The 23,917-nt window shown below is 41.5% G+C and overlaps 1 protein-coding gene across 2 annotated transcripts in view; it reads left to right on the top strand.

Annotated features, from left to right (window-relative positions):
* LEKR1 (leucine, glutamate and lysine rich 1) overlaps positions 1–23,917 on the top strand; it is a 172,680-nt gene that overhangs the window by 143,416 nt on the left and 5,347 nt on the right. Inside the window, exons 11-13 of one of the 2 annotated variants that reach the window (XM_058661480.1) lie at positions 8,470–8,634; positions 11,739–12,038; positions 22,112–22,355. In XM_058661480.1, coding sequence (XP_058517463.1) covers positions 8,470–8,634; positions 11,739–12,038; positions 22,112–22,135 — 489 coding nt within the window. In that variant the 3' untranslated portion in view covers positions 22,136–22,355. Of the gene's footprint in view, positions 1–8,469; positions 8,635–11,738; positions 12,039–22,111; positions 22,356–23,917 lie in introns of those variants that run through there. The other variant, XM_004598568.2, reaches the window with a different exon arrangement.

Here is a 23,917-nt window from a genome sequence, read left to right on the forward strand (position 1 = left end):
ATAAAAACAAAGCGTAAAAGAATATTGAGGTCTTAACATCTTAAGTTGCAATGCAGATTTTAAAAATGAATTACTAAAGTACCCAAATTTGTATCTGAAATCACCTACAAAAATTATCTAATGTAAACCATAAACATAGTTACTAAAAGTAATTTCCATTGGTAATTTACGTTATTCACTGTTCAGCCAAGTTTTGTGCTGCATGCTTTCCAAAGATCTAATTTAATCATTGTGACATTTCTGTTTTTACATATAAATGAGAAAGACTCAGAGAAGTCAGATTATTTGTCAAGGTTATACAGCAAGGAAATGAGTTGAGAATGAACTTCATGTATTTAAATGCAAAGTCCAAAACCTGTCCATTGAGCCCAGAAGGAATAATAGGAACCAGATCTGCTGTCTCACCTAAAACAAAACTTGAAAGCAAAGAGAAAGCAAGTTTCAAGATATTGGAGATGAGATGACAAATGGTAGTGGTTTTTAGTGATGGAAGACAAATGTGGCAAGCCCTGTGATTGCCGTAACTCAGTGCCTTTAAAGAAGTTTCAGGCCATGATGTTGGAATGGGAATCTAACCTGAGCTCCCCCTCTCACTCCCTACCCCAGCCAGACAGATTCGTGGAGATGAAAAGACCCTGCTGAGAGCTCAGGGAGGTCAAGGTTGTCAGGGTTTATGGAAGGAAGTTGCTTGGGGAAAACTGCTAGATATACAAAGATTCACTCCCCCTTGAGAATGTGTGTGATCAGTACATACATGTGGGAAACTACTGAGCACCAAGGAGAGGACACCTGGAAGGATGAGAATATTGGCTACTCAGACACGGCCAATGGAAACTCCTCGTCTCACCAGCCAGACTGAAACATCTGTCATCTCAGAGACACTGGGGAGAGTACTTCCAGAGGGGTCTTACATTATTAGTCGGGGATAATTAGCCCTAGGTGAAAGGCTGATCTGGCCCTGTCAAAATACATTTTTAAAAGAAAATCTAAAATAACTAAGCCCATGCCAAGAAGCTTCCTATTTTCAAGAAGAGGAACCAAGAACATTCAGGGAATACAAAAGTATCTGGCACCTAGGCAAAATAAATTTCTCAATGTCTGCATTCAAACAAAAAGTGTTATGCATAGAAAGAAATAGGAAAATGGGACCCATAATGAAAATTTGAGATAAAATCAATGAATAAAAACTGATGCAGAGAGCAGCACAGTGGCTCAAATGGCCAATCCTCTGCTTGCAAGCACCAGCGCCCCATGTCAGCATCTTTGTGTTCTGGCTGCTCCACTTCCCTTTCCACTCTCTGCTCATCATCTGAGAAGCAGCAGAGGATGGCTCAGTCCTTGGGACCGTGCACCCACCTGGGAGACCCAGAGGCCGCTCCCAGCCTTGGATCAGCTCAGCTCTGGCCGTTGTGGCCATTTGGAGAGTGAACAGAAATGGAAGATCTTTCTGTCTCGCCTTCTCTCTGTAACAAAAAACACTACTTCTCTAACAAACACAAATAAATCTTAAAAAAAAAAAAAAAAGGAACACTGACATTAAAAATAGTCATGCTGGCTGTATTTTAGATACCCAAAAGTAACAAGAAAAAGTGACCATAATAATTAAGTACAATGAGAACATGCAGGTGAGAACCAGTGTCCGAAATAAAAAGTATAGTGGTTTTGTTGTGCCCAGGTTTTACAATCCCCAGAAAATCATCAGGAGTCATAAGTTGAGTCAAAGGCATAAAGGCGGTTTATTCAGACTGGGTTCCCAGCTGCCGCCCCGGCCGAAACTGCAGCAGAAGGGGCAAAAGAAGAGGGCAAAAAAGGCTGAGGTTCAAACAGCACAGGGTTTTTATACATTTCAGGCCAAATCCACACAATTATACAGTCATGATTGATCAGTTTATCTGCTAACTTTCAAAAAGAGCAAGTTGGCAAGCTTCTATTGGTGGGTTTGAAGCAAGCAACTTTCAGAAAGTACAAACTGATGGGCTATGGGACAGTGGGTGACTTATCTGACAGGCACACCAGGGGTCTCCTTCTGAGGAGTGCTCTGCCACGGGACCTGCCCAGTGGCACATAAACTGCCAGGCCTGGAGTTCACACAGCTCCCAGCAAGATAGAACAATGGGAGGGCAGAGGGTGGAAGGAGAAATTGTTGAGCCTAAGGAACTGTATCATGGAAAATAGAAATTTTTTTAAATTAATTGAAAATAAATAAATAAAACAAGAGAAAAGATACCCATATCACATATACCTTACTAGGTAGGACATGAAGTTATTCCTCACTAAGGAATTGAAGAGTTCTCTGCACACCCCTCCTAAAACTGTTCTGCTCCTCAATTGTTAACATATGGCTTGTTAGAGTTATAAGCCTGTCTGGACTATCCTAAAATTCAGGTAGCTCAGTAGAAATCACGCTTGAATACTATATGCTGCTAAATATAAAAATGAAAATAGACACGAGACAACTGAATGGTACTCTGTAACTATTTTAAGGTGTATAATAGCCGGTTGTGTATAAACTAAAATTGAGATGTCAATGAGGTAGTTACAGGATATGGTTAAGAACTTGCATATTCTAACATATTGGTCACTCAATACCATGTCAATTAACTTCATAATGTTATAAATTGTTGTTGAAGTTGTGTAGTGGCTTTTCATTGGAGGGGATGATATTCTGTCAGCTCTACTTTCGGACCGGGGATGGTTTCCCAATGAAACTGTTGAACATGTCTGGACCATGAGATGCTGGACTCTCTAGATGGTCCATGCCCGCAATGAAGGAATCATGACTGATTATGATCTGTACCAATGTAACAATATGGAGGAATTCAATATGGGGGGAGAGTTTGGGGAGGGGTCGGAGGAATCCGAGAGCCTGTGAAACTGTGTCATAAAATGAAATTTTTAAAAAAATTAATTTAAAATAAATAAAACAAGGGAAAATATATCCAAAGGATATTAATAAATTAATTAAGTATCAGTGAGCTGTGAGACAAATTCAGATGACCTACCATGTGCATAACTGGAATTTGTGAAGACAAAAGAGGGGACAGAAGAGGTCTCTGATAAAGCAACGACTGAAAGTCCTATAAAACTCACGAGACAACGTCCCACATATTTAAGAAGCATAAGAAAATCATACCAAGCAACAGCATAGTAAATTGCTCAAAAACAATCGTAGAAGCAGAAAGTTCAACCCAATTTGCAGGTGGCAGAGAGGCATGTAATACAGAGAGGAACAAATGTGACAATAATAAGATTTTTTTTAATCAGAAATAATGCAAGTAAGAAGGCAGTGACGTTGAAAGTAAGAGAGGCAAGGGATGGAATTTGGAATCATCTAACATAAAGTCCTTCTTATAATAAAGTATCAAATGTCTCTAATGTATGAACTACTGTACAGAAAAACTGAAAGTAAAAAAAAAACTCTGTGGTGATTCTGCTTCACTAACCTGGGAAAATATCAAAATTTCAAGTATGTTTCCTACTGAGAGCATGTCACTTTATGCATCACCATAAAGTTGAACAATTGTAAGTTGAGTCATGTAAGTTTTTGTACTGCTTGTATACTTCCATGAGATTGCTACATAATACAACTATTAATATATCCCCAGAAGGTAGGTTGTATTAAATTGAAGGTACACTCTCTAATTCTAAAATAACTATAAATATAGAAAAATAAATGAGAGCCAATTAATCAAATAAAGGACATAAATTCCTACCTCAAAAAAAAAAAAAAACAGGAAAATAGTAGAAAGTAGAATAGGGCAATACACAACAGATGGAAAGACAGCAGATTTAAAGCAAGTGATATCTACAGTTACATCACGTGTTAATGGTTTAGTAAAAATTTGAGTGTTTTAAAACTGCCATAAGCATTCAGTTCTGCAATTTTAGCAAAACAGGCAGAGATGTGGATCGGGCATGCCTGAATTTAGTCTGTGGGCATAAGCTGCTATACCCTGGATCTAAATATCCCCATTCAAAATCAGAGATTTTCATGTTGGATAAAACTGGATGATCCTGCTATACGTCGCTTATTTTTTAAAAAGTTATTTAACATAAAGAAACAGACTAAAAGTAAAAGATGTTATAAAATATGTGTGTGTGTGTTTTCAATAACATGCTAACATCACAAGGAAACTGAAGCACCTGTATTACATCAGAAAAAGTAGACTTCAGAGCAAATAAGTGAGAATATGAATAAGGATAGAGACGGTAATTTTGTAAAGACCGAGAGGTCCGTTCACCAGGAGGTCCTATTACTCCATAGTGCTCATTTTAGTGGCAGTATAAAGATACGCGAAGCCAAAGCTGATGCAGCTGCAAGAGAAAAAGGTCCACATCAGTCTAAGATGTCAAAATTCCTCTCGATAATTGATAGAAAGCTAACTAGAAATTTGGTAGGGACATAAACTACAAAAAATGATAAAGTCATTTCTTTTTAGGAGATGCAGCAACAAATATTGTTATGAACCCCCGACCTAATGTATGTTGATGGAATTCTCCATAGAACAGCACAATGCACTTTGTTCTCATGGCTACATGAAACATTTACCAAACTGGATCTTATATTGTGTTATAAATCCCAGTAAATTAAGTGGTTTCTTGTCATAAATGTAATTAAACTGGAAATCACTAGTTTAAAAAAAATATCTGGAAAATTTCCAAGTACCTTGAGGTTATCCCAACTGCATCCTCTTGATCACGCCTTCTGGGTAGTCGTGCAGGGAGATGGGTTACCTGGAGACTAGGCGTGCTGAGCCGTGGCGCTCACCGGGGCATCTGTGCACGCAGGCTCTCTGCCCTGTAATCGTCATGTGGTTCTGTCAGGCTCCCTAACCTCTCTAGGCAGATTTCTCGATCTAGACAGTGGGAAACAGTGTTATCTGAAGTTCTCAGAGCTGTGGTCATTAAATGAAGACATATGTGAGTGTCATGCTGTACCGTACCACTGAGTCTGTGCACACCCGTGAACCTTGTCCTTTCCACTCTAAGTTCAGACAAGTCTTGGCAGGACATGACCTCAACCTTATATTCTGATTTCCTAGCATCAGGTTTTGTTTGTTTTGTCTTACTGCAAATCCTTTTTGAATAATTATGTTATTTTATTCTTTTTTCAGGAGTTTAATGCAGGAATAATCTGAAGTGTTTTTAACCAGTAGTTTTTTGTTTTCTTTTGGAAAATAGAAGTTATTTATTTTTATAAGATGTATTTTCAAAAATGACATTGGCAGATAAAATATAAATAGATGATCTGATTCATACTTTGGCATCTGAAATTCCCATTGGTTTTGAACACTATTATGCAGTAAATGATTGTAACATGGTAATTAGCTTCATGGATAGTTAGAAAATGGTAATAACAAGATCAAGCACAAAACTCTTACTTGAAAAATAGTGACAAGTCAGCTTGTACATCAGCAATAGATACAGATTTGTAAAATTGAATTATACAAAAGAAATTGAATTATACACTTGAAAACAAACACACCAGGAATTAAAGAATAAGGCTCAGCAAACTCTGAAATTATCAGGAGACATGTAGTAAGGAGATGGTGTTAGCTTTTTTTCACAAACCCTAGACATCGGACACAGCAAGAGAGCCACATGAGAGGCCTTTATTTCAGCAAGAGAGGAAGCACGGGGCAGGGAAAGTAAGAGAAGAGCAGAGAGAGAGACACAGAACATGAGAAGAGAGAGACAGCAGGGAGAGAGAGAGCAAGAGAGAGAGGAGAGACAGAGACGAAGAGAGAGAAAAGAGCAGAGATAGAACAAGGAGAGAGAGAGAGAATTAAGGGCAGAAGCATCTTTATAGCCTCAAGGTTGGTGTGTGGAGTGCAGGATCAGGGATTGGCAGATGCAGCCAAGGGACACCAGGGATAAATGCCTCAGGGGACTGGTGGGTGCACAGTTTAAACCTGAAGGCCACTTAGTTTAATTAGGAATATGGGCCTTAAGGGGGTTGAGATCCAGGAGGTTGGTAGTGCTGGGTACCCTAGGGGATTTAAGGCAGTACTAGGTAAGCAGGCATTCAAGCTGGCACTGTGTCCAGGATGGTGGGGTCAGTCTTAGGGTTACTGAGTCACTCCTTGCAGATGGAATTTGAGCTAGAGGAGACTGTAGATAGATAAAAACCAATAATAATTAAAACCTGAAAATAGACACAAAATAATTTATTTTATTTTGTACAACTCTTGAACTCACATTATTCATGCTTCTCTAGGAAATAGGAATTGCATCATGATTATCAACATTATCACTTTATTAGATGGCTATGTTTTATATATGCATCATCACCAATTTGTGACGGTGGCTTAAGGGTTACGGAGGATGGGGCCAAATCCTCTTGGGTTGGGTACGGAAGGTAAGGGGTGAACGAAAATGCCTGAGTTACTGATTCAAGTGACCGGGTGGCAGGTGGTGGTGCTGTTTCCTTGTGGTGGCAGGGGCTGGGAGAACAAGAGGCTTTGGAGGAAGGTGTTACATTGAGATTTCTGATTCAGGCAAGTTAGTGGAGGCTAGTTATCTAGATGGCTGCCAGGAGACAAGTGAATAGAAACCTCATATTCAGAGTAGTATCTCCTTTCTCTTCTTTTAATTATTTAATAAATGAGGGTGCAGAGAAAGAGAGACAGACAGAGATCTTCCATCCACTGGTTCACACCTCAAATGACTGCAATACCCAGGGTTGGGCCAGGATGAAGCCAGCAGCCCAGAGCCTCCTCTGAGGTTTCCCACATCGATGGCAGGGGCCCAAGGACTTGGGCCATCTTCTGATGCCCTCCCCATGCATCAGCAGGGAGCTGGACTGGAAGTGCAGCAGCAGCTGGAACCGAACCCGCACCCATATGGGACGTGAAGGCAACAGGGAACAGCCTCATTGGCTATGACACAGAGCCCGTCCCTGTTCCTTTCTCTGACTGGCTCGAATACTTCCCTATGTTTGGCAGTCTGAGAACAGCTCATCTGAGTAATTCCACAATGTTTATGTGAGATCTTCGGTCATCTCTCACCCAAACAATTTAAAAATTTATTTTGAGACAGCCAGAATAATGTTTTGCATTGAGGCTAAACATAACTACTTAGCCTTGGAACAAATGTTCAGTCCCATGCAGGACTGAAAAAAAATAAATAATTGACTCCACAAATATATAAGATGTAATTGACTCCATACTGAGGATGATCACCTGTCTGCCTTTAATTTAATTTAAATAGCTTAATGTAAACTTTCTTAGCGAACCTTCTGTGTCCTAGTACCCTGGTTTCATCTTTTTCCTTGAAAAACCCAACTGACATCTTTCCTTCTTTGCCACCCTGCATCACACAGTCTGTCAGGGAGAAGGGGAGAAGTGAATGTTGCCATTTACCTGGCACTTGCTGCCTCTTGGGCTTTGTAATCATGGCACAGTGTGACTCCAAAGCCTGCCTAGCCTTGGGATCCCTTCTCTTGTCCTCAGTGTGACTTTCTGTCCCTGCTGTAGGCAGAGCCAGAACCAGTGATTGAAAACCACATGGAGGAGACATTTGCTCAGCTAAAGGAAAAACTACCTAATGTGTAGTGCTGCCTGAGAATAGCAACTCCCTGCTGGGGAAGCAATGAGTTATGGTTTCGAGGTGTGAGGCTCACTGCCAACAGCCATGTGCTATGGATTCTGTAGGCAATACCAAAGGGCTGGAACATGGAAAGTAGTTTCCACTCACTAGTGAGCTTTAGCTTTCAACAAATGCTTTAGCTTATTAACCCACCGAAAGATCCTCCAGGGAAAGGAGAGGTTACCGCCACGAACCGAACATCACACAAGCTAGCAGGCAACGGGGCCAAAATGCAGAGCCAGGATTTAAGCTCAACTCCACCTGAATCCAAAGTCCTTGTTTATTCTTTCCACAGATCACGCAAGCTGGAAAGACTGAGCGAGGGGATTTCTAAGGTCCCTTCCAGTACTGTGACCCCATCTGAGTCAAAACATGGATACGGGCAGTGTGGTGTTTTCCTTCAGTCACTCCTGCCTCTGCCACATCCAGTCCATTCTATGAGCTCCATCTAGAAACAGGCACTGGGAGAAGCAGCATTTGTACTTTGTAGCTCCTCTGAACTTTCACCTAGACATAACATAAGCACCTTAAAATCTGCGAGGGGATTTTTTTTCTTTATAGACTGGCAAGAACTGAGTTTACAGTACAGTGACCAAGCTTTTAGTCATTTATGTAGAAATAAGTAAGCGTTTAGTGTTTGTGAAAGCTGTCATATCTGCAATGCTAACTTTTCCACTTATTTTTCAGATTCTGGAAGGTCTTACAAAATCTTGGGCTATTTGGATCAAGATTAATTCTAAGAATTTTTTTAATACTGTGATTTTTAAATAGTTTAAGTAAAAACTTGTGTTACAGTTTTAATGCATTAGAGTCTGAAAATAAGGCCAGGCGTCTTCTTTCAAGGTAAAGTGGTTTCATACTGTGCTGAATCCTATTTTCCAGATTGAAGCTGAACTTGCCAAGGAAAGAGCCCAACATTTAGTTGAGTTTGAGGAACAAGCTCTTCTCTTTAAGGAAGAAGCAAAACTGGAACTTGATATTGAAAAAGAAAAGCACCAAGAGCTTATCCGGAAGTATAAGAAGGAACAAGAAGAACTACAAATGAAGGTCTGTCCTTAGTCTACTTAGACGTGTTTCTGTGTGTTTGAAACTTCAGAGATAGGTATTTTCTCCCCCAAAACACTGTGTCTTTTTGACTTCATAACTTTCCTCATGATCAGCAGGCCTTGACTTTAGCTACACAAGTAAAATGATGTGGCTAGTCTCAAGAGTGGTTAACTGAAACAAGCTGTACAAGCATACAAACCAGATATGTATGGATTTTTTTGGTACAACTAAAATAAGGTTATTTATAAAACAGGGGGGCCAACACTATGGCACAGAGGGTTAAGCTGCCATCTGCAAGGCAGGCATGCTATGTGGGTTCCAGTTCCAATCCTAGCTGCTTCACTTCTGATACAACTTGTTGCCAACGTCCTGGGAAAAGTAGGGGAAGATGGCCCAAGTCCTTGGGTCCCCGCACTCACGTGGAAGGCCCGGAGAAGCTCCTGACTCCTGTTTTGCTTGGCCCAGCCCTGGCTGTTACAGTCAATTGGCAAGTGAACCAATAGATGGAAGAGCATCATCTCTGTCTCTGTCTTTCTGTGTGTCTCTCCCTCGCCCTCTAACTTTGCCTGTCAAATAAATAAATAGACAGGTAAATGAATCTTTTTTAAAGCATAAAATATATCAATAAAAAATTACCATGGCTAGTTAGTCCAATATCTCAAATACCTAACATTAAAACGCAAGTATTTTACATAATTAAAAATTTTTTTGACAACTAAAATATACCATTTTTATGTCTGCAGATATTTTCAATTCCATACAGTTTGAAAGAAGAGCAAAATTTTTAATTTTTCTATTTTAAAGGCAGAGTTTCATCTACTAGTCCACTGCCGGTATGCCTGTTGTAGTCAGGAACAAAAGCTGAGAGCCTGGAACTTCAGCCAGTCCCTTTTGTGGACGGCAGAGACCCAGGTACCACTGCTCCCAAGATGTGTGTTAGCCGGAGGCTGGCTCCAAAGGGAAGTAGCTGGGACCTGACTTCATTAGTGGATGGAGGCCTGCTGTCCCACAAGGAACTCTCCTAGGGAAAACTTCTGAGATGTACTCAAAGCAGAGTTTCCCAAATATAATTTAGGGTTTTCTTAAAGTTCCCTTGTTTTCCTAGGACTTAAAGTATATGCGTGTCCATTGATCAGCATTCAGTGGAAAGATAATATTTTGAATAAACTCATTAACAGCCCATGTTAATTAAGCAGCAAATGAGACCTGATGACCTCTCTGTTTGTGTAAAGGAGCCGTGGCGCCATCATTTCACTAGTCCATTGTAAACGGCAGACAGGACCAGCTGGTTGGATGTATGACCAGTGCAGTGCCATGGGGCCCCACTCTGAAACAGGCCTTGTGCTTTGTATTTAATGCTCTACAGATGCCACCTTGGAATTTGTCACAGTTTCGTCTCTGCATTTGTGTTTTGTAAGTGGATTCCTAGTGGGACGATGGAACAGGTGTGGTGAGCTTGGAGTTTGCATTCCTCTGAGGTTGTCCCCACGCTAGCCTGTCCTCACCTCCTGCTGCCTGCCCTTGGCACCCCAGGCTCTGTGGAGTCTCCCCTCCCCTGCTCCTTCACCGCTGACTGCGGGCACAGTCCTGGGTGGCTCAGGAACCCATCAGCAGCGAATGTAAACAGCAAGCTTCAACTGGCCAGATGTTAGTGCTTCTCAAGAGAAATCACAAGCCCAAATTTTGTTAAGTGAAATCTGACTTTTACATGTTGACCACTTAAAAACAAAACAAAACAGAGCAAAACACACGTGTGGCTGGGTGAGGCTTCGCGTCCGAGACAGCCTAGCCCTGAGCGTCGGCTCTCCATCCGGACCCAGCAGTGACCCCCCTCCCTTCCTGAACTCACTGAAGATAGCAGAAAGCTAATTCATAACATTACTAACTTGTGGCAAATATGTTTCTTGCAAAAGCTATTCCACATTAAAATTAAAATTTGAAACAAATGCTGGATGATACATAACTCTTTTAAAATAATAGTTCCACAACATCCTGGGAACTTTGGTCTCCGAATGTTTTCCAGAATCTCTGTGGGTTGGCTTCTGGTGCTAATCTTCATAATATGACAGTATCGGTAGCCTCAGTAATTAGGAAATGTTCCATCAGAAGCAGCTCTGCTCTTTTTTGTTTTGTTTTGTGTCTTTAAGAAGAAAGAAAACAAGAGATTTTTTTCATTTCTAAGGACTTCATGTGATGAGGAAATGCAAATTATTTTTGCATTTTTCTAGAACTGCCATCTGAGAGGCAGTGTATTTTCAAAACATTCTGGTTTTCTGTAGAACTATATTGTCTGTTACCACATGTGGTTACATATATGTCCACCGAATTTATTAAAGTTAAGTAAAATATGAACTTCATTCATTCTCTTTCACTGGCCGTATTTCAGGTCGCCAGTGCTGCCCTTTGGGGCCTGTTAGCGTGTCTCCCAGCTCAGGCGTCAGTGAGCACGCACTGGTGGCCAGGGGGAGAGCATTTCTCTCGCAGAATGGACTTGTTTGGTTCTTTGTTTTGTTTTGTTTTGTTCTTAAGAGTTAACATTTGCCAGTATGTCACTGTCAATGGCTAGTGTCCACCATATTTAATGACACAGAATGTCTTTATTATCAAAGAAAGTTTTTGTCGGGCACTGTTGTTCTGCAGTACATAGTGCCAGGGGACACCTCCAGCACTGAGATACAAAACCAAGAATCTTACCAAAGGAAAGCACGTTGGTATGGCAATAATGGAGTATAACTGAGGGGTTCTCCTCCCTGGAACACCAAAAGTCACACATCTTGAGGTTCCTAAACCAAGCAGATTCAACACAGAGAGGGTCCCAGTGGACTTGGACTTGAGCTATCCCTAGTAGCTCAGAGCAGTTTAGAGATTTGTGTATTTCCAAGTGAGCCACAGTGCCTGCTGTGAGACTCCTATATGGGAAAATATCAAAGCTTGTCTAAACTATTAAATAAAAGAAAATCTAGAAGGCCTACATGTCCTGGAGTTTGTTTTTATCTGATGAAAGAGTACGCTGACTAATTAGAATACACCTCTTAAAGACCAAAGGAACTCAGTAGGTATCTTGAGAATATTGCTTCCAAGCTAATGTGAGACTTTTCTTACAGGTGTCAGACTTAATCGCAAGTGCCACAAGAGATCTAAAGCTGGAAGTGACCAACCTCGAAGAGAAACTCCGAGAGTCCCATATCCAATACACTGAACAATCTGAAGAGAAGCAAAAAGAAATTGAAAACCTTAAAATCTTGGTTGCAGAATTTGAATCTCGCTTGAAGAAGGAAGTTGACAGTAGTGATTCACTTGCAGAGGACCTGCAGAAGGAAATGAAACAGAAGTCAGATGAACTGGAAAGAGCCATGCTGGCGCAGACCCAACTGATGCGGCAGTTGCAGCAGTCCCGGGAAGAGGTAAGGCAAGGAGGAGACCTTTGCCGTTGCCGAAAGAGCACATGTTATTTAAACAAACACACAAGCACAAGCCACAGCTTGATGTCTTGCAAGGAGTCCTGGGCCTGAGACAGAGCTGGCTCTGCTCACCAAGGCTTGTTAGCTGTCTGACCACCCGACCCTGTTGCCCGTGACTCCATGATTCTTTGTGTGTTATGTCTGGTTCTAACTTTACATCTCTGCCATAGAAACTAAGAGATTTGCTGCCTAGGTTAGAAGGAAGTTGGGCTATATATTTTTTATTATTGTTTATGATACAGTTCAATAGGCTATGGAATTTCCCAGCCCCTTCCTCAAGCTCCCCCCCCCATTGATCTCCCCTCTGGTACTACAATGGGTGGTCCTTCATGAACAGTTGTAAGTCCATAATTCTGCTGTTGAGGTGTTTCCCGCCATTGAGGGCGTGGACAGTGTCAGAGAATCCAGCATCCTACTGTCAGGATAGATCCAGCAGTTGCGCTGGGAATCCATCTTTGGATGCAGAGAGACCTACTCCACTGTGTCTCCACATCCAGACATGTCAGTCTGCTACATTTCCATTATATTTCCCCTTAAATACAGAGTCAACAAACACAGTCCATAACAGGGAGAAAGCAAGAAAATTTGCATCAACATGAAGTTAATTAATATCTACAGAAATACCACTGCATCGCTAGAGTGATTAAAAATGAAATCCAAACCTTCTTGTAGAAATTGATGCTACTGCATGACCGATGTGGCTCTGGAGAAATTACAGTTAAAACTAGAACATCATTACCTATGAGATGTGGCAAAAAAAAAAAATGTTGAAAGGGACAGTTGCAATCTCAGGTGTTACTAGCAATTAGACCGTCTCTTATAGACGGTCAATTAATGAATCACAAGAACTTATTCAAGTAGATACAAATAACTAGGAAGAACAAAAAGGGAAATTCACAGCAAAAATAATTAGATTTGAGCCACAAAACTGCAGATTAAAACAAGAGGAGTTCCTTCTCTAAGATGAGCAAAGCAGCCCCTCAGCCATGTTAGCACTGAGCGTCACCAGGGCACAAGCATTACCATCAGTGATGAAGGGGAAACGGCTCCAACGTTTTGCTCTTCGCGTGCGTCGCGATGTTATCGGCAACCAGGTATCTGAAATGGAATGTTCTTCCAGGGTTCTACCTTCCTGTCCGTCTCAGCTCAGGAGGGGAATGATTGTTTCAGCAACGCTTTCATTTAAACTGGAGTGCACCTTTTGACAACTGTCTCCTAATGAAATTTTGTTTCTGAACCGCTCAGCAGTTTGAAAATAGTGGGACAATTACTCTGTTTGCTTATCACTAGCAGCATGTCACATATTTGATTTCATTTATGACAGTATAGCAAGTAAAGGCAAGTCCTGAATGTCGGGGAGAAGTAGTATTCTTGCTGGTTTTAGGAGCATCTTTTTATAAAAGATTAATGTTATGTATTTGAAAGGCAGAGTTACAGAGAGGGAAAGATAGAGAGCAGGATTGAGAGAGAGAATTTCCCATTTGTTGGTTCAATTCCTTTGTGGCCGGAAGAGCTGGGACTGGGTCGGGCTGCAGCCAGGGGACAGGACGCCAGTGCAATCCCCACATGGGTGTGGAGGCCTAAAGTGGTTGTTGCATCTTCTGCTGCTTTCCCAGGGTCGTTTGCAAGGAGTTTGATCGTAATTGGTGCAGCTAGGACTCCAGTTAGTACTCATGTGGACTGCCATTGTGCAAAGAGTACCTTAACTCACTGAGACACAACACCAGCCCCCAATATTGGTATTTAATAAAGGAATGAAAGTATACTAATGCTAATCAGTATTAATCATTAAAATTGTTGTTTATGAAGAAGTAATGTGTTCTTGCTACATTTAAAATAAGTATTATAATTATTATAATTATGAAATGAACTTACTGCAGTGAATTGTATCAATTACGGAATGGGCAAAATAAAGATCAATAATAATACATAAGGGTGCAGCACGCAAAACGCTCGCTCACAATGCCAGAGTACAAGTCTGAGTCCTGGCTGTCCCGACCCAGCTGTCTGCAGCAGCAGATGGCCAAGTGCTTGGCCTCCGTCGCCCTTGCGAAGGGCCAGGCAAGAACCCCTGCCCCCCAGCTGCAGCCTGGCTCAGCCCTGGCTACTGACATGAGCCAGCAAATAGGAAATTTCTCTCTCTCTCTCTCTCTCTCTCTCTCTCTCTCTTCCTCCCTCCTTCTCTCCCTCCCTCTCCCTCTCCTTCTCCTCAGTTCTACCTTTCAAATAAGTAGTTTTTTAAAGTAATAATTATATATAATTATATAATAATTAAAGTATTATTATTTAAAAATAATAATAATACATAGCAGGTAAAGCCATGCCTGCAATGCCAGAATCCCATATAGACGTCTATTTGTGTCCCAGCCACTCCACTTCTGACCCGGCTTCCTAGGACAAAAGCACTGGCAGATGGCCCAAGGGGGTCCCTGCCACCTGTGTGGGAGACATACGTAATGTGTCCACTGACTTCCCTCAGGGCCAACAAGGCAGGGAGACTGAGAGAAAGAGTGCCCAGCATCATTAAGTAACTTAATCCTAGAAGTAGCATCTCATTGCTTCTGCTGTGTTCTGCTCATCACCAATGAGTCAGTAAGTCCCACCCACATTCAAAGTGAATTAATTACGTAAGTACGTAAGGTGTGACTGTCAGAAGGCTGGGTAGAAAAAGCAGGGCCTTTTTAAAGCCATCCAGTCCCTGGGTCTTGGCAGGTGATTTTAGTAAGAGGAACTAGGCCAAAAGTTGAGAGTGAATCTCTCTTGGAAACAAGGGATTGTTTACAACAAGAAGTTGTCCACAAATTGCTAAGCAGAAAGCTCCTTCTGTTTAGCAGTTGCAAAAGGAAATCACTGAGAAATGAAGTTTTTTTTTTATATATTTTCAAGGCATCCATATCTAATACAATGTTGTTTTATTGTTATAAATAATCATGAATCATTACTAGAGAGGGGAAATGGATCTTCTCAAAAATAAATACTAATTAAGGCTCTGCTTTGGGGCGGGGGGTGATTTATATTTGTGGGAAGAGAATAAACCAGGTTTTCCATTAAAAGCTACCAAAATGCGGCCTCTTAGTTACATAATTAGAACTGAACTCTAGGAGCAAATAGTTGCGACTGTGTGTCTGGTTAAGCATGCCAAAGTCCAGAACATGCTTATAAAGATAGCAAATGAGCCAATAAAAGTGATAGGATTTATGAGCCAGAAAGAACCAAGGCTATAATCTGTAAAGTAAAAAACACAACTTTTTTGATCATGCGTTCCAGACACTTGAAATTTCTCAAATTCTGGAGGAGCAAAGCTGCATTGAAGTGGAGAACAAATTCCCATCAGAAAGGAGATAAATTAGTGGCCTAATAAGGAGGTTAATTAAGGGAGGGAAAGTCCTGTTCGTTTCAAGAGGCCAAAAAGTGGGTGGGCTGTTTCTAATTGCATGAGGAAAGTTCTCCAGACTAGGAAAGAAGCCAAGCGAAGCTTCTCAGCGGCGAGCGGGCCGTCCCAAGTGGAACAGGGATTATTGGAGAGAATCCACAGAGGTAGCAAGGGTCACGGGGACAGGCAACAAAAGGTAATAGGTCAACAAGAAGAAAGCAAACGGAAAACAAAACCGCAATGGAATGTGAATGTCGCCGAGGAAGCCTCTGAGGATTCTTGTGGCGAAAGAACACATGCATTCGTGTTTATGTGGAACAGAGAGGAGAAAGTCACTATGTGAGAAGAAGGCACGTCATCATTGAATCCAAGTAGTTGAAATGGATCCTGCCTTGTTCGCAATGCCTGTTTTCTGTCCTGCCAGTTCCAGGGGAGGCTGTTAAGACGGTGTAGCTGCACCGCCAGGGGCCTTGGGACCCTGAGGAAGGAAAGGGGGCAGTGTGTGAAAAGGAGGGGAGGGAGGAGAGAGGGAAGGGAGAGGGAGAAAGAGAGAGAAGGAAGACAGCTGAGGAAGGAAGGGAGAGAAGCAAAGGATGGAGAGAAGGAGGAAAACACATCAGCTCACATACAACTATAAAAGGAAAACTAGGGTAAAGAGTTTAGTATTTTGTTATTTTAAATCCAAATAAAAGGGGAGTGGGGGTGGCGGTGGGGAAGGGAACAGAGGGCTTAAATTCCATAGTTCCAATAACCATGTAGTGAAAATAAAAGGTACTCAAAGGAAAAAAAATTAGCACTCTAGGTTAAACTTGTAGAATTGAACACACACCTTTATGTTTATTTTATTCCATCGCCACTGAAACTGCCCTAAGCAGGGATGGCGTTGTGGCACAGTGAGTTAAGCTGCCGTCTGCAACACCAACATCCCATTTGAGTACCAGTTTTGATCACCATTGCTCCACATCCACATCAGCTCCCTGTTAATGCACCTAGGAAAATAGCAGAAGACAGCCCAAGTGCCTGGGTCCCTGCGACCCACATGGGAAATCTGGATGCAGATCCAGGCTTCTGACTTTGGCCTGGACCAGCTGTGGCCATGTGACTATTGGGGAAGTGAACCAGCAGATGTAAGACCTCTTTCTGTCTCTCTCTCCCTCTCTGTCTGTTACTTCGTCTTCCAAATAGATAAATAAATAAATCTTTAAATTTTTTTTAGAAAAATGAAATTCCAATAATTCATAAGGACAAAGAGAATCAGAGTTGACACTGGATGAAAAATATATCAACAGATGTTTGTGAAATGGAAAGCAAGTGGCTGGGAGGCAACTGAGTTAGCCGACCGTAGGACGTTGAAAGTAAATGCCTGTAGGGTGTAGGTGGGCTTAGGGGGTCCCAAAAAGAGCAAACCAAACTGTGTGATGCAGTACAGGAGACTGGGGAGTTGGAGGTCTCAGATATCTTTGAAAGAAGAGCAGAGCTGAAGACAGAACTATCTGGAAGATTCAAGAAGGGACAGGCAGATCCTCACTCACCCTTCCCAATCCCCGCAGCCACTGCCCACCGTCCTCGAAAGAGACCAACATTTCACTCGCCAGCACAAGAGAGGCTTGAAACCAGAGGGTGTAAGAAAACAGAGTACAGGACGCAGCCAGAGAGGAAGTCTGTATATTAAGTCTGTGACCGTTCCTGTCACACACTTGCACCCCGGAACACAAGTAGCGGGCTTATGTATCAGCAGCTGGGGCTGGAAACCCTCTCTGAAGAAATGGACTCTTTTTGATTATTATTTATTATTTTTAATTCATTAATTACATTGTATTATGTGACACAGTTTCATAGGTACTTGGGTTCTCCCCACCGCTCCCCTAACCCTCCCACCATGGTGGATTCCTCCACCTTGTTGCATAACCACAGTTCAAGTTCGGTTGAGATTCCCCCATTGCAAGCATATACCAAACATAGAGTCCAGCATCTTATTGTCCAGTCAAGTTCAACGGCTTCTTAGGTATACCCTCTCTGGTCTGAAGACAGAGCCAGCAGAGTATCATCCCGATCAATTAAAAGCTCCAACATACCATCAGCAAAAATTTACATCATTATGTAATTAATTGACATAGTAATGAGTAACCAATATGTTAAAAGTAAATGCGAGTTCTTAACCACCTTCTGTGACCACCTCATTGACATTTCAATTTTAGTTGATACACAACATATAACATACATAACATAACATGTTATACATAACATCATATCATCTTAAATTAAGGCAAACATGTGGTATTTAACCTTTTGGGATTGGCTCATTTCCCTTAGCATTATGGTTTCCAGTTTGGCCCATTGGGCCACAAAGAACTGCATTTTGTTTTTTTTAATAGCTGAGTAGTATTCCACGGAGTAGATGAACCATAGCTTTCTTATCCAATCCTCTGCTGATGGGCATTTTGGTTGCTTCCATGTTTTTGCAATTACTGATTGTGCTGCTATGAACATAGGGGTGCATGTTGGTTTCTCATAAAACAAGTGTTCTGGATATATTCCTGGGAGTGCTATTGCTGGATCATACGGTATGTTGATTTTGAGTTGTTTGAATGTTCTCCATACTGATTTCCATAGAGGCTGTACCAGCCTGCAGCCCCACCAGCAGTGGAGTAGGGTTCCCTTTTCCCCGCAACCTCGCCAACAAGTGTTGTTGGTGCTTTTATTCATGTGGGCCAGTCGTACTGGCGTTAGGTGGTACCTCATTGATGTTTTAATTTGGATTTCCCTTATTGCCAGGGAACTTGAACATTTTTTCTTATGTTTATTTGCCATTTGGGTTTGTTCCTTTGTGAAGTGTCTGCCCATTTTCCATGCCCATTTCTTGAGTGGCTTGTTTGTTTTGACATTTTGGTTGTTTTGTAGCTCTTTGTATATTCTGGAGATTAACCCTCTATCACCTACGTAGTGCGCGAAGATCTTCTCCCATTCTGTGGGTTGTTTTTTTACTTTGTTGATTATGTCCCTTGCTGTACAGAAGCTTTTTAGTTTGATGTAGTCCCATTTGTTTATTCTGGTCTTGATTTCTATTGCTTTTGGTGTAAGAAATGGACTCTTGAAGGAAGAGCCCCATGGGCATTTTCAGTGGGGAATCCTAATGCAATGGCTGCAGCCATGGCCAAGGGTAGAGTTTCTGTTATCATGTGGGAGGCTCATTTTAAAACATGAAGCATCCCTAATATAAAGAGCTAAAAACCAAAAACAGAAAAAAACAGGGGTGAGGGGGTTTGGTTAAAAAAAAAAAAAAAAAACAAATACAAAACCATATAGGGAACAAAAGAGTTTCAGAGAGAAAGAGATAATATTGTGTTCATTAAAAATGAATTGGGGGCTGTGACTAAAAGAATAGGAAAGATGCTAAAATGTAAAGGCTGAAATTTAAAAAAAAAGGTTTAATGATGGAGATGAGAAATCTCCCAGAAAACAGAAGGAAGAAGACAAAAAAAAAATGGGGAGAATAAAATGAGAGGATTACTGCGGGCAATCTGACACCCCAAGAGTAGGAGTTCCAGAAAGAAGCAACAGGAAGAGGGCAGGCAGGAGACCATGCAGAAATGACTTCCAGGCTACCTCCAGGAGCTGAAGGTCCCACTGAGGACCCAACACAGTAGGTGCACCTGTTCATCGTGGTGGAAGCGCCCCATCAAGGCACTCTATAACGAAATATGAACACCAGCAGGAGAAACCCAAGTACTTCAAAGCTTGAGGGGGTGGGAGGGACCAGCCAGTGAGAAGTCAGCAATCAAAATAGCTTAATTCTTCATAACAACGGCAGAAAACAGAAGACAAATTATGAAGGAAAATTATTTCCAACCTCAAGTTCTATAGCCTGTCAAATGATTAGTTATCAAATAAGGATTTGGGTTTTTGTTTTTTGTTGTTGGTTTTTGTTTTTTTACGAAAATGCTATTTTCTTTGCAGACTTTCTGAGAAAGTTGGAGAGGCCATATGGCACCACAAGAGTATAGATACAGGAATCAGGTTTCCAAAGCAGGGCCATGACAGGCAGCAGTGCTCAGAATGCAGCAGTGGGTCGGACAGACAGCAATCCATACAAGCAAAGCAAACTGCGTGACACAGCGCATGGGAGACTTGGGAACTGGAGGCCTCGGGTGCCTTTCAAAGAAGCATGGAGCTGAAGACAGGACTAGCTGTGCTGTGCCGAGCTGAGCTGAGTGTTCCTTTAAGTGTGTCTCCAGGAACAAAGTGGAGCTGAATAGACTACAGAGCGCACCTGAACATTCTGAGACGATATTAATACCTCTGTGAATTTAGTGCAGAATTGATGAGTACCACCTGGAAAACTGAGTGGATAAATAACGAGAATTCTTCTAGATGGAAAATGCCCAGGACGTGCTATGGAGGGTCGTTGGCATTGTGGCACAGGAGCCACAGCCAGATACACCAGCATCCCATAATGGCACAGGTTGGGGTCCCAGCTACTCCACTTCCATCCCAGCTCCCTGGTCATGACCTGGGAAAAACAGTGGGGAATGGGCCTAGTGTTTGGGGCCCTGCCACCCACACAGGAGAGCCAGTTGAACTCCTGGTTCCTGGCTCCTGGCTTTGGCCTGACCTGGGACTGGCTATTTAGGCCATCTGTGAAGTGGACCATGAACGGAAATCTCTCTGTCTTTCTCTCTCTCTCTTTCTCTGTCTTGCCCTCCCTATTTGTAACTTGAATTTTCAACAACAACAACAAAAAAAAAAAAACCAACTTCAAAAAAGAATCTGTATTGCTCAGATGTGCATAATGTTAATATAAGTTAGTCATATAAAAATACAGATCCGACTACAACTTGTGATAAGACATGGTGTGGCTGTACTGGTGGTGGAGACGCATCTTTGGGTAAATGGTGTAGGAAGCTAAGCCCTCGTCTTCCATTATGTGGAGTGAATTGGTCACGGTCAGATTTTAAAAAGAGAGAATATAAATTTGTACAGCCATTGTGGAAAACAGTGTGAAGATTCTTCAAAAAAAAATACTAAAAATATAACTACCATATGATCCAACAACCCTACTGGTGGGTGAAAAACAGAATCATTCTGTCAAAGAGACATCTGCACTCCCATATTTATGGCAACACTCTTCACAATCGCCAAGGAGTGGAAGCAATCTACATGTCCATCAAGCTCTGCATGGATCATGAAAATCAGGTATAAATGTGCAGTGGAGTATTGTTCAGCCACAAAACTGGATGAAATGTCATTCACACAAGCATGGATGGGACTGCGGGTCATTATATTAAGTGAAAGGTCATGCCCCAAAAACACAGATGCTGCCTGATCTCACTCACACGCACAGTCTAAAACAAGTTGATCTATTAGAAATGAAGAGCATGATGGTAATTACCAGAGCTGGAAACAGTAGGAGGAGAGAGGAGAGAGAGAAACTGACTAACAAATGCTGAGTTACAGTTATATAGGACCAAGGAACTCTAGTTTGCACAATAAGCTGACTATAGATAATGTGTATTTCTCTAAAGGAAAAAAAAAAAAAAAAAAACAGAAGAAAAGATTTTGAATGTCTTTACTATAAGCAAACATTTAATGCTTAAGGAAATGTTTACCTTGATTGTACATTATGATGTGTGTGAAAGTAGAAACATCACATGGCATCCCATACATAGGTGTTTTGAAAGCAGAGGCAGGCATTTGGCTCAACAACTAAGAGGCTCCTAGGACACCCCCATCCTGTGTCGGAGAACACGGGTTTGAGCTCTGACTCTTGCGCTCATGATCCAACTTCCTGCTAACGCAGACCTGGAAGGGAGCAGGTGATGATGAGGTCTCAGAGTCCTTGCCACCCACAGGAGACACTGATTGAGTTCTGGGCCCCAAGCTGCAGCCTGCTCCAACCAAGGCTGTTGCAGGCCCTTGAGCAATGAATCAGCTAGTGGATTCCCTCTCTCTCTCTCCTCTCTCTTTCTGTCTGCCTTTTGAAAAGATAAAAATAGATCTGGGACTGTGGGTGGGCAAAGCCAGTCCACAGCCCCCCCACCCCCAGCGCATGTGAGAGCTGGTCTGGAGAACGGACTGGTAGGGGCTCAGGGGACACATCCCCTTCCCCTCTCACCTCCATGGACACAGGAGGGAGGGCAGAAACATTTCTCTCTCCCACCCTCCCGGGCCCCACCCCTCTCCATCCCAACTGATGGCAGTTTGCAATCTCCTCATCATTGAAATGAACATTAAAAATTAAATTTTAAAAAGTGAAAGTAAAGAGAAAATTTCAAAATAATTTTAGAATTGTTAAGTTTTAAACATTGAAAGGGTTCTGGCTCCTGAACGGCTCAGCTCCAGTCACTGTGGCCATTTGGGGAGCGAACCAGCAGATGGAAGATCTCTCTGTCTCTCCCTCTCACTTTCTCTCCCTAATTCTGACTTCCAGACATTTTAAAAAAGTTGAAAAATATGAGCTATAGTTTGATGTTATTTAGAAATACAGAGCCAAACATCAGAAATGATAGCTTTAAAATCTGACCATGGCATAGTTCCTGGAAGCACCACTTGGAAGTGTGAAGTAATGTTCTTTTAAATTGTAAGTTTTATAGCATAATTTTAGCTGTGTATAACATACCACTTTAATTTTTAAAACTCTCAACAGGAGTATAGTAATAAAAGAATGTGATTTGCAGAAGGTGGCAGAAGTAAGGATAAGCCAAGGAGCATGGAAGAAAATCAAGAAAGTTGTAAATAAAGCAAATAAATGGCAGACTATGAACCACATGAGAACTTTTTCAAAATTATGAGAAATAAAGAAATTAAGATAGAGTGTAGCTTTACCTTTAGTAATAGATGCCTGATACATCTCCACATATTCCTCCAATCTAAGCGACTATTCACGGAGATGGGAAATACTAGGTTAGTAATGAAATCAAAGGAAAAATAACAAGTATTTGATTTGGGGTTTGTTAATACGCTTATTATACATTTGCATAATAGACATTCCACATCTCAGGCTTGGTGTCCACAGAGAGAGCTGGCTGAAAATATGGTGTTGGAGATATTCACATGCAACTAGTACTTAAGCACTGGACTCGAATGAGATCACACAGGCAATGAAACCACAGAGAACAGACATTCTGACTTCTAGGGATGGGCAAAAAAATAAGAGAAGAATCTAGCAAAGATAATGGAGAAAAAAACTTCTGGGGAACTAGGAAGTAAACCAGAGAAGAATTCTGTTAAGGAGTGTAAGGAAAGAGTACTTAGAGAAGGGAATTTTGTAACCTACTTAGGTCCCTTATCTGAAGACTTTGGGTTCAGATATTTTAAAATATTTTGAATTTAGTAAGTTAATACAGGAAGCCAACACTGTGGTATAATGAGTAAAGCTGCCACAGGCATCCCATATAAGCACCTGTTACGAGTCTCCACTGCTCAACTTGTGGTCCAGCTCCCTGTTAATATGCCTGGGAAAGCAGCAGAGAATGGCCCAAATGCCTGAGCCCCTGTAACCACCTAGGAGTCTGTAAGGTGCTCCTGGCCTGGCTTCAGACCAATCCAGCTCCAGCCATTATGGTCATTTTTTAAGTGAACCAGCAGATGAAAGATTTCTCTTTCTTTCTTTCTCTCTCTCTCTCTTTAGCTCTACCTTTCAAATAAATAAATGTCTTAAAAAAATAAGCAAAAAAAAAAAAAAAAAAACAAACCAAGGAGTTACCACAGTGCATATACTTCCGGAACCTCAGGCAGCTCCCTCCCTTGCCATGGCATTCATATTTCTGCAGTGAAACATCTGAAGGTTCACATTAAATGTGAGCAAGACTGTAATTAGCTTCCTGTCAGTCTGGTCAGATTTTATCACCAAAGTAATAAATTACAAAAATTGTCAAAGCTTTTTGGATTTCAAATTGTAGCTAAAGGATAATGGGTTCTCTTCCATTACAACAGCTGTTTTCATTTTTTATGTTAGTTCATCTGACCATCCTTCTGACATCCTGGACCTATTTTTGTTTGAAAAATAAAAAAGAAAGAAAAAGGGCATGTGTTATCTCTGTAGGGTTGCAGACACACAAAAATGGCCCAGGAAAAAGCCATGTAAGAGTTTGCATCCAAAGTATGACTGGTGGTTATCATTAAGGAGTAGGAGATGAGCCAGGGATTGTGTAAACTGTAGTAGTAAATTCTAAGAAGACGTAACATTTCTAACACAGCTTCTTTGCAGAGGATTTTCCTAGGCTTAGGGTATGCACTTATTGTGTTTGTAAACTTTGTCAATTTAGAGAAAATGACCCACACTTCTCTTCCTCTATAAAAAAGGGGAAACCGATGTCCCAGTTAATAGATTATCAAACAAGTGGCTCTCAGTTCTGGGAGCCGAGAATATCCGTGTCTCTTCCACCCCACCGGAAGGGGCATATCAGGAAAGCTTTGGGGTAACATGAACTATTGATAGGCTTGGCTCTCA

Source organism: Ochotona princeps, chromosome 3, assembly GCF_030435755.1.
Source record: "Ochotona princeps isolate mOchPri1 chromosome 3, mOchPri1.hap1, whole genome shotgun sequence".
NCBI lineage: Eukaryota > Metazoa > Chordata > Mammalia > Lagomorpha > Ochotonidae > Ochotona > Ochotona princeps.